We start from the raw sequence: 12,606 nt of genomic DNA, 5'->3' as shown, positions 1-12,606 counted from the left end.
GAAATTAATTATTGAATGGTTCATTTTAATATAAACTATAGGTATTATTATTTAACTACCTATACTGAATATGATAGTACCTACATATGTATTTTATAATTTATTAATGTATTATGAAATGTGTAAGCACAATTTACTAAATGATTTATTTGTAATTCCAGAAAATATAAATGTTCATGTTTTCCTGGATTTTCTGGTGAGGATTGTGGATATGGTCCGATTTGCAAGCTGAACAATACAGATTCCTGCGAGAACGGTGGAGTTTGCAGGTAAATTTCACTTAGTTATAGACGTATCTAAGTATTTAAAATTTCTTCAGGAATAGCTCTTTATGTTAAAAACTAAATAAAACAAAATCAATGATTATTCTTATAACAAATAAGGTATAATACGAGTACACATGACAATTGATAATCATTGGTACCTATTTATATATTTCTAAGTGTCAAAACCTATATCCTAAAACAAATGCCTAAACCATGTTCAATATTTTTTTAATTTTTTTTTTATACATACAAGTTCAATAGTTTTAAAACGATTATATTATATTAATTTCTTTTAATATATGTTCGTGACCAACAGGGCTAGTCTGCAATATTGCGGGTTGGTCTGACTTCTGTACTTAGATTTTGTGACCTTTGAGTCTGTCCCTGAAAACTCGGTGTATAAAAATTACTGGTAGTTTTGTCACCCAACCAGTCACACATGGGTCACTCCTCGTTTATAATTTGTCTTTCCGATTATTGTATAATACAGTTATACGGACCAGTCAAATAAATTATACATCGCAAAAAATTTAAACTATGGTTAATTCGTACGAAGTTCGTCGATGGTATGCTGTACGAATACTATTTAATAACATATTATGATATAATAAGATATATGCGAGAATTATTAATGGTATGTATATTTTTTAATGTAAAGTTAGATCATGAAACATCAAGCCGAAAACATTTTAACTTTTCCATAATATTTTTATATATAAAGATCTACATTGTTTCTTTTGATACAATAATCCGATTCCTTTATTTTTAAAACTTTGACCTTGGCTGAGTTTTGTAAGTTAAAAGGTAGAAACTTTCTTCTTCATTTTTTTCATTTTCATTTTTGTTTTTTGTTTTTATTATTTGTATCAACCGTTAATATCCTCGATAGTGTTTATTTTTTTTTTTTTTTTTTTTTTTTGTACTATTTTTAGCAGATACTTATTAAGTATCTAAGTAGGTATTATTAATTAAAAAAGAAACTTATTTTCTTTGATTTATGTGCTTATATGTGTTACAAACTAATTAAATATTTTTGCTCAAATTAAAAAATGCTTAAAAAAAATCAATATGTGTTTTATGTTAAAATACGCTGTTGTCAATTTTAAGTACAAATATCCAAAAGTTTTGAATTTTGAGTTTATGAAAAATACTTGACATATTGTTGTACAATATTTAAAATTCGAGGCTATAAAAAAAAGAATCCTACACTGAAAATAAATTTTAAAAACCCACCAATAACACAAAATAACTGAGTTTTTAACTTGAGTTACCATAATTTCTGCTAAATTAATGGGTCACTGATTTATTAGGAATTTATAATTTTAATTGCCATTGATCCCGAAGAGCCGTTACAATCTATTGGAACTATTGGAGTGGCTTGTTCATTAAATTATAAATTCCATTTCAAATATTTATTGTTATTTAAAACTATAAAATGCATGATTTCACAAGGGTCAAAAAAAAAAAATATAAAGCTTTTTTAATAATGAATTTTCATATTTGTTATTGCTTTTTTAATCATGGACACTATTACTACATTAATATTTTAATAACACACGCTTGGTGTTTTTATTTTATAACATACACAATAATAGTTCAGGAAAATGTAATATATACAATTGTCGAATTACTTTTTGATTTTAATTTGTCGATACAATTTTTTTATGTGAAATTAACATAGTGATTACTTTTAGAGAATTTATATATTTATTGTGCACGAATATTGTTTGGAATTTGAATATTCTGTCTATGATCTATTATCATTTATACCAATTAAAAATATAATATAGGCCATACCGTAAATTATTACAAAACAATATGTCTTAAACCCTACTAATCTTGATAAAATATCACACTACATAAATTTGTATTGATATGTATCTTTTTTTTACTCAAAAATACTGATGATTAGAAAATGTAAAGCTATGCTAAGATATTAAAGACTAACCCAGTATTTGATAGGTGGTATAGCTATTGAGTTCAGAGTTATGTAACATTTGTGGTATTCACGTGATATATCTTAATTTTTCGGTTAATTTACGAAATTTATTTAAGTGGAGAGTGCTAAATAATAAACTAATATATTTATAATTCTAATATATTTTACACAAGTACAAAACATTTATCTGTAGAAAGAATAGACTAATCTAGAGGAATACATTACCAGTGCTGACTATTATTAATATATGATAAACTGTACATGAACTAATATATTTTTTTATAAATTGGCAGTAGCATATATAGTCATTGGCATGCGGAAAGTGTCGTCACCATAAGAATACGCACATGTTCACATCTTTGATCTATTATTTAAGAATGCCCATTCACATTTATTCAAATCACAAATATGAAAAAATTATATTTTCAAACAATAATTTGTTGTATTCTAAAAAATTCAATGTAGTTGAAGTATTATTTGTGTACAAATTAAATTTTTTCAAGTTATTTTCCAAAATATTACTTTCAACTCACTAATTCTTACGCAAAAAAATTACCATCTATGTTCGATTTCTGATCAATTGAGTACTCTTACAAAATATTTTTTCAGAGTAATTTCAATAGTCAATATGTGTTTTCAAAAAAAACATATAAAACACACTATTGTTAAACTAATATAGTTCTAGTTAGCCGCGGTCTGGAAAAGTTTGAAGAAATGTTTTATATGTATATGTTAGTCATTCGTGACAAAAAGTTTTACATTTATTTTGCTTGCTGTTCGTTCGATATTCAATTTACTATCGAGCACCTGTTTAACTTAGTTCTATCTTTGTCACTATATTTTTGATGTTATATTAAGCTAATATATAGCCTGTTAGCCGCGGCTTGGAAAAGTTGGCAGATATATTTCATATGCATGTTAGTCATTCATGACAATAAGTTTTACATTTATTTTGCTTGTTCATTATTAAATTATCGAGCATCTGTTTAACTTGGTTCCGTCATTGTCACTTTGTTCTCAATATTTATAATATAATAGCAATATCGTAAGTCATTGATTCCGATTATCGCTCAGATATCAGTTCCTATTAGTTCATTTTAATATAGAAAATAATATAGCATTAATAATATATTATAATGATGCTATTCGCGTTATTAGAAATCATGCATTAGAACCAATGTGAATAATTTACGACAACCACCTTTCTACTGTCTTTACACACCTAGTATAGTAAATATTTGGGGAAAATACAATTTTAATTTTCCAGACAGATTGATATTACCATGGTTACCTAATATAATACGGAGACTGACGTGAGATGACGGACGGTTTTATGAATGAGCGCTTATTTATAACATCGTCTTGTTTTTCTTCCACTGGGGTTTACACAATAATCATGCTCGCCTATCGTTTTTCCAACAATAACCTGGAAATGATGACGAAGGATGGTGTAAATATTCACCTGAGCAAGCATTTGTGTTTGTTCTCTTTTCTAGGTTTTGTTCCTTATTGACTCTATTCTCTTCGGGTTTTGTAAGGCCACTAGTCAACACGTGCAAATCATATCGCGAGATTCATTTCCGCAAAACTTTGTGAGACGTAACAAAAACTAATCATGCAGTTGGAAGTACTTACCAACTATTCAAAGATAATAATCTTTAAATAGACAACAGCTTACTTAATACGAATAAAATACTTGTAAGCTTTAAGCGTTGACTCTGAGCGTAAATAATTTTACTACATACGTACGTATTTCAAGCATAAAACAGTTAATTTTTCGATGAATTGATAAAAATATAGTAATATTATTTTTATTATAATAATATATTGTTAAAACCTTAGAGGCTTTTTATCTTTTTTTGGGGGAGAGGAAGGAGGAAAGTGGCTTAAAGTGTAGCTGCTTCACGACTTTTTATTATTTTTTAACACATATGGCAATATTTTTCAAATAAATTTAAAACTATTTCTGATTGGATTTTATAATTATTATTATTTGTATATCAATATTTTTTTTCTTTGCGAAGTACGAGTATAAAAGTTTATTTTTACAAAAAAGGTTTATAAATTATAATATTATAATGATTTAAATGGAAATTTCAATCAATTTGGAATTATATGCGATGAATTTGCAAAATATTGTCACGTTTTTTGACTCAAGCGATATTTGCTTATTTCCCAGAAATCGTGAAATCATAATTTATTCATTATTGAATATTTAAGCCTATTTTAAACAACTGATATCCGTTCACTTGTTATGTGATAAATTGTGTCTTGCGTTATGAATCATTATTTTCTTCAAATTATTGTGTTTGATTAGTGCTATTGTGTATTGTAATTTTTTATAATTTATAATTTTTTCTTTGTGTTATTATTAGATTCTGAACGCAGTGATGAATGTATTAAATTTACGATGATGTGTTTTTTTTTTTTTTTGTGACAGAAAAACGGGAATTTTTACGCAAAACCAGTTTTCGACCAAATCAATTTTTTTATATGGGTGTAATTCAAAAAATAATCTCTGTAAATACTTGAAATTTTTACCAAATATTTATGTTAGTGTTATCTATGTACAGTTTAATTTTCAAGAATTTTCAACTTTTTTTGAGTTATTTATAGACCACTGAAATTTTTTTGAGAATTTTTTTTTTGAAGTGTCGGAAAAAAAACGTATGACCAAAAAAACTTGAAAATTTAATACAAGGTTCCTTATGAGTTGTTCTTATTTTAGCTAAAAAAAAATTAAAAATCGTTAGTCACAATTTTGTTTTATAAGCGTTTATAGTTCAAATTTTTACGAAATCTGTCGAAAACGCAAGTAATTTTGAAGTTGAAAAATCATAAAAATTTTTATGTTTATAACTAAGGTTTAAAAATAGAACACTAAGTTTTCCTTCAATTAGCTATAGAGAAACCTCATAATTGCAGGAAAAATGTTTTGAGCTTTTGAGTTTTAAATTTTTATGAAATCGCGTAACTTTAACGATTTATCCTCAAACCAGGTATATGTATATCTATGATAATATAAGGTATTATGAATTATGATAACTATACGCAATGTTTTTGGATAAATTGATTAACCATGCCTTATGCAAAATGCGTCCTAATTGAAAAATAAAATATTTGTTTCAAAATAGAATATATGACAATATTTAAATATAATATATCCTAGACTGACAAATCATCTTCGTTCAGAATCGTTTTTCGTATACAATGATACCCATCATTGCATTCAAATTTAACCTACCTTAATCAGAGGTTCACCCCACCCTCTAATGTACAGCAGAGCGACATCCACTTACCCGCTTTTTGCATTATTGAATTTGTTGGATTTTTTACAATTTTCTAATGAATTATACATAATACTTTAACCGATACTTGAAAAATTAAGTACACATTTTACAAATTAGGGTTTATCTGAACTACTAATCTCTCATATTAACACGAATAATAACTGTTTTATTAACACCCAAACATTTGTTAAAAGTTGTTATTTAGTTAGGTATTTATATACTCTAAAATAACCTGCACCCAAGAATTCGAAATTAATATAAATGTTCGGGGTGCAATGCTTTGCTTAAAATGTTAAAATTAACAGTTATTAAATACCTATACGATTGGTTATTTCAAGAAAATACCAGCATGTTATTTCTTTTTAATACTTCATAGTTTTTATTTATTTATAACTATATGTGTATATATTCATTTATTGATTTTAAACTATGAATTATTAATATGGTTCAAAAGTTACATTTTTATACAGAATATAATATTCAAAAAATGTTATATTAGGTTTTAAAGAAGATGGAATTTAAGTGAAAGTATCGATTAATATTCTGTGGTATGTTTAGATCAGTGGTTCTAAACTTTAGATTAATATTATCTCATAAAATGTTATACATCAAAGACTTATACATTTTTTCAGTGTTTGAAAATAAAACCTGTGCTACTATGTTACTATACACAAACAAAAAAAACATTAAAAATCTATTTTTGGCATAAAGATAGAAAATACTAATATGTATACATGGAACATAAATTAATTAGCCTGTATAAATAATACCTTTCAAAATAAAAATAATATAATAAGATAGGAGTTGTATTTTATCACATAAAGATTCCAATAAACCATAAATGTGTGACTTAAGTAGAAACTTTTTTTTAAATTGCTCTTTTATTGCTTTGACAACCATAATACCATTTTCGTTTCACGAGTTTATATTATTATTCATATAATTGTATATTTAATGTTTATATTATTACAAGTTGAACATAATAATAATTATACAATATAGCAAACACAACATATATTTTAATGACTATAATTATTAAATAAATTAAATTAAATTAAAAAGTTTATTGAAGGAATTTAATACCATTGGTTTTAAATTCTCCTCTCCCAAGATAAGTTTTTGAGAAAGAAATGTAATATAGTAGTAATTTAACACCAATGGGAGTTTTAAAAAATCGCCTATTAGATCGTATGAAATAATATATTATGATTCAACATGTCACTGCATAAGACAACAGCTGAATACGAGATCCAGTAAAACTTTATAATATGTTACAAATTATGTGATATTAAGTATAGGAAAAATGGAAATTATTCAAATAATACTATATAATATATTATATCAACGTTCAACATACATATTATTATATTGTATAAAACATTATAAACGTTTAAAAGTGATGGAAATTGATGAATCATTATTTATTATTTTTCTTTTTATAATATTTTAAATTCTAATTCGATCTGCTGATTATATAGCTATTAAATTTAAGAGTGTTTTTAATTTTAAGTTGGTCTTACAATGTTGTGTGATAAACTTATATTTAATGAAAAACCAACATATTGTGTGTGCATGCTTTGTATTTTTGATTCTTACTAAACAGTAAACATAAACTATCGTTTTTAATTTTAAGTAATTAAACCAATATGCTAGTGTACTGGTAGACCAATTAAAAGCTAATTTATAGTATCATTCATCTTCCCCGTTAACTTGTTCTATTATTATTATTATTTTCTTAATACTTAAAAGTAGGTTTTGAAGATTAAAACTTGAATACAAATTTATTGTGATTATAAATGTATTATTATAAAATATGATTAATTAATAAACATAGCATATTATACAATTTATTTAAATCAAAATAATATGTGATAAATAATTTTTTTAATTAAAAACCACTTTATGAGCGGGTGTAAGGAAAATTTAGTTAAAGGAACGTTGTTTTTCTGCAATTTAAACTTTCTTCTAGAAACATATATTTTATCAACACAAATAGAAAAAAATTAATCGAAAGTTGAAATTTCCTACTATAAAATTGTAAACTAGTTAATGTACTTCATTAAACGATTGATGAACATGTATTTTAGAAATTATAGATATCGATCTTCTTTAATTTAATACTTATATTGATACAATAAGAAAATATAAACCAACAATTAAATACGATCTATAGTCACACACTCGTATGTGTAGTGAAGTGTGTTGATTTTTAATTTTTAACGTACTTAAAATAAGGCCCACACGGCAGATGGAGTTAAACCACATCTGATGGTTTAAAATGTTTTTGGACAATGTGATTTTCCATAATGGACCGAAATCAGAACTCCGAATGTTTAGTAGAGCAGAATTTGATCGTTGAGGGAATTATCCAAAACTTTAGCTTTTTTAAATACTTAATATTTACGACACTGTTGACAAGTCACATAAATCATCGAGCGTTATTATTTATTATTTTTTCGGTTTCAATGGATAGAAAAAAATCGATGTTTTTCGTATAGTACTCATTTCGTTGGAAATAATAATCATAGTTATATTACGCAATAATCATCGTTGCATTGGTGGTGGGTCCATGGCTCCATCAAATACCTACATGACCATTTCACCCAAAACTCTTTTTCTTTTTATTTATGTTTTTAAATTCTATTTTTCAACAACAACTCCAGATTATACCCAGTGAATTAATAATTTTAGTTGGAAGCTCGCTGATTCATTCTTTCCTAGAATCTGGAGTCTGAAATCCTGAACACAACGGCAACTATTTTAGCTTATAGCGTACAAGGTATTACGAGTAACAAGGTATTAACGATAAACACCGCAGATTTTCTCAAAAAATATTAACTTTATTGATTTCACAACTAAAAATGTATATATTTTTACTACTATGAAAACCATAAGAAAAAAATGTTAATCTTTAAAAAAATCAATTTGTAAAACAATATGATATACGCATAAAGCACTTGAATAATAGGTACGAGTATATTCCGGTTGCAAGAAACGACGACTGGCTCGAAGAGTAAAAATATAAAAATTTGTGGTTGGAATATAATAATGCAATAACAATAATGATTAAAAAAACTTCACGGATTGTATTGTAGAAGTGGTTTGTAATACACAATTACACACATATACACACTCACATTTTTCATATAAATATACAATAATATTATGTTTATGTGCATTGTGCATAAGTGTGATAAATGAGCTGCCTAAACTGTTGACAGGGCCTATGTTGCTAAACAAATATCCGTGAAGTTTAATTAATGGAATTCTATGCTGAAACGTTTATAACGTGTGTGTTCTTTCAGACATGTCGGCCGGTCGATCGCGATATGCAATTGTCCTGCCGGATTCACTGGCGGAAAATGTGAAGTTCCCGTGGTCAACGTCACCGCTGGTAAGTGAACCGAAGTATTGCGTTACATATTATTATTATTATTGTCATATTAGATTATACCATTATTATTTTATACGATATTACATTTTGTGTTATGCGCATAGTGTTTGAACGTCACAAACGTCGCCGTAAACGTTATTACGCACTAGAAATAATAGTTACGACATCTGCTTAGAATATTCGTGTGCGTTTGCATGTTTTTTTCTTTCTTGTAAAAGTGTTGATAATAATATATTGTGGTGATACTGTTATGGCTATAATATGATATAACATTATACTGCCGCCCTAAGCAAAAATAGGATAGCTGTATTTTTTGTCAAAATGAAAATAGCTGCCTATCTAAGTTATAATATTATTTAGGTACGTTAGATATTATTTATAGTAAGTTGTCTACTCTTCTATCGATTTACGAATAATACATATATAATATATATGTATACATTTATTTGTTTGGGAGAAAAGCATGAAAATTTAATACGAGGCTCCTAACATATTGCTACAATAGCAATTGAAAAATATTAAAAATACATAAACACGATTTTTTTAAAAGCATTTAAAGTTCAAATTATTACTAAATACGTAAAAGTTACGGCAACGTTCAAATTATCTTAAAAAGAAATTTATAAAAGTTTTTCTTTTATATCTAAAATGTGAAAATGTTATTCAAGATTCCTTATAAAAGCTTGTCTAAAATGTCCACAGGAAAGTCAAATTAAATTTTTATGAGCATTTGAAATTTACAAATAATAGATATTCACTACATTTCTCATTTAGCAATTTTCTTATTTTTGCGTAATTCTAAAACAAATTACCACGGGTACTTGACATTTTCACTGAATGTTTATATAGGTAGGCATTTGCTCGCTCAGAATCGTTTTTCGTATACAATGATATAATATCATTGGTTTCAAATTTAATTCCATCCATTACAGTAACCTATTTGTAACCTACTGTACAGCAGAGCGACATCCACTTTCCCGCTTTTTCTAATTGGTTTTTCTTTAAAACTATTTAAATTAGATGTTACCTATCGTTTCAAATTCAGGTATAGAGTTAAGTTAAATAATTACACTTTATACGATATTTTTTGTACCTTCTGCGAATCCTGTTACAATTACATTTTTTCTAATTTCTAATTAAAAATGATAAATCTCTGCTCCCCTCTCCTCATTAACAAATATAACTTATTTATTTCCAATCTCAATCCTCGAGCATTGCTATTGATAAATTATAGCTTGTCAATACCTATTGATACGAGATTTTGGAATTCACTTGCTCTGAAGAGATTTAGCGCGTTGTTACATATTGCATTCTCAAAATCCCATAATCTGTTCCTGATTCCGTTCGTTAATACTATTTTCTCTGCTGTTCGAAGCTTTTTTATTTGTTTCTCTACATGGTATGTTTACTATGTGAGGTTTTAGTCCCACGATGAACACCAGGAAGAGCATGTCAATTAAGGTCAAAGTAGTAAGGTCACTAAAATTCACTTGTATTTCATTCGTCGATACGTATGCCACTTTTCTGAAGCTAGATAAAGCTGGGTAATATAAGCCGTATTTATATAATTTTCTAATCGAACCATAATTATTTTACTTTTAGTACTTATAAAGTTATAAAAACATACATTCACGGATGTTTATAATTAAATATTGTATTAATTTATTTTTTATTTTTTTTTAATTGAGCTAGTTTAACTATCATATTTAATGAGTACTAAAGTATGTTATATTCTTTAACGAAAAAAAAAAAATGAAAGTTGTTAGTATTTTAGTAATAATTAAACGCTCATCTAATTATTTTAAAATGTATTCATGCATATTTTTTGTCGGTTTTTATAAATTCTAGCTTTGTAATTATTATCTTCATACGGAGATTTTCTAGTTAGATTATGTTATTTATGTCACGTAAAAAATAAAACGTTAATGAACGTTATTTATATGTTGTTTGATATACAAAATATACAACGTCATATTATGCTTAGTTTATTTCCTTTATTCTGGTATATTCTTAATTATATTAGTTGGTGTTGAGATGGGTTGAATTTGGCGGAACAGGTGGTGAAGAATGTCAAAATATATATAATTTTTAATTTTAAAATACACAAAAAGAAACAAGTTAAGTTTAATATGATTTTTGTTTTTTGGCTCTATATTATAAATAACGGTTTATTTTTAATATAATAAAAAATGAAACTAATTTTATTTTTGTATAAAACAAATTGCATTTTTAGGCTTATTATATAAGTATTTATTATTGCACCCTGTTTGATTCGAAGTGTGCAAAATTGTACGATCTGTTCATTATTGAGTTTATCATTTGGAAATTATTGTAGTTTGTTTTTATTAATTCTTCAAGAAAATTATGGGTCCCACTGAACACGTTATATGTATTTATGGAGACAAATGTTAATACAATAATATTGTTACTTTATATATTTAATTTGTATTAATAATTTATGTCGTATAAATGTATTTCCGTTAGTTTATAGTTTATCCAGATTTTTTATGTATTTGACTGATATCTTGACACGTTTTCTTCTTTATACACCCATTAATATATTACCAATTGAATTAATTCCAACACTCTTATACGTTATACTTTTAAAATAAAATATTTGTATGTGCACTAGGTATAATAAATATTTAATTGTTAATTTTATAAATATTTATTACGATATACCAATTTGTTAGAATCATTCGAATTTCAAGATTTTTCATTAATAACGTATGTATAATATGCAGTAGGTAAATTTTAACCCATGACAACTCAAGTGGTTTCCACTGCTAGTTTTAGTCTCGGGGAGTATAAATTTACCCTATTAGATTATATAAACCTACATATATAAATATATAAATATATAAATACATTTATATTCAATTATGTTATCTGGAGGTACTGATTAATGTAAACACGTTAGAAATCCGATAAAAATGTTAGGCACATCTTTGTATTGGGTAAATATTTACCCCATGTGAATAATGACAAGCTTATAGTAAAATGAAAATAATTTGAAAAACGTTTTCGTTAAGTATAGTTTTACATAAAAGTATGAATCAGACATATATTCTATTCTACTCGAGATTTTTTGAGTAATTTTATTAAAATTACACAAACAAATCTGATCCATATTAATTTTCGAATATTTAACCCGAATTGAAACCATACGTTTTAACCTGTAGTGTGCAATATTTTCCTATGGGCTTTTTTTTGGAATTATCAATTACATATAGATAGTTAATTTTTAACCATTTCAATCTTTAACATATTATAATTATAGCACGTTGTTTGCAAGTTATATTATTTTTTAATTATTCTTAATTAACCCTCTATATGTATATTATTATTAAATACCACTTTTGATTTTAATTTTGATAACAATGTTAGTAATAAGTATTTATAGACCTAGCTGTAGAAAAACTGATAGAAATTGAAAGTTAAAGCAATATTATATGTTATTGGATAAGTCTCTTGTGTATTTGGGTTTGATGTCTAGTTTTGATTTCGTATCAAGTACCTATATTATTTTTAGTGTAAGAAAGTTTTTAAATTTAGTTCCATCCTGATAGAACTACCATCGTAATGGAATTTTCAGTATCCTTTTCATCCTGCATATTTCATACGAAACATAGTACAGAACTTCGACGTATTAAACTGAAGAATTTATTGCAAACAATTTTAAGAGATTGTGATTTATGCTGTGCATACTACAAAGTG

The 12,606-nt window shown here is 26.1% G+C and overlaps 1 protein-coding gene across 2 annotated transcripts in view; it reads left to right on the top strand.

Moving 5' to 3' along the window:
- LOC107166568 (uncharacterized) overlaps nt 1–12,606 on the top strand; it is a 238,667-nt gene that overhangs the window by 88,458 nt on the left and 137,603 nt on the right. For both annotated transcript variants that reach the window (XM_089229101.1, XM_089229100.1), the window contains exons 4-5: nt 162–269; nt 8,801–8,889. In XM_089229101.1, the coding sequence (XP_089085227.1) occupies nt 162–269; nt 8,801–8,889 (197 nt within the window). The remainder of the gene's footprint in view (nt 1–161; nt 270–8,800; nt 8,890–12,606) is intronic.

Source organism: Diuraphis noxia, unplaced genomic scaffold (assembly GCF_037042655.1).
Source record: "Diuraphis noxia isolate RWA-SAM2 unplaced genomic scaffold, SU_Dnox_SAM2 contig0005, whole genome shotgun sequence".
In the NCBI taxonomy this organism is placed as follows: domain Eukaryota; kingdom Metazoa; phylum Arthropoda; class Insecta; order Hemiptera; family Aphididae; genus Diuraphis; species Diuraphis noxia.
The sequence above is the reverse complement of the archived record's forward strand: the minus strand, read 5'-3'. Positions and strand labels throughout refer to the sequence as shown.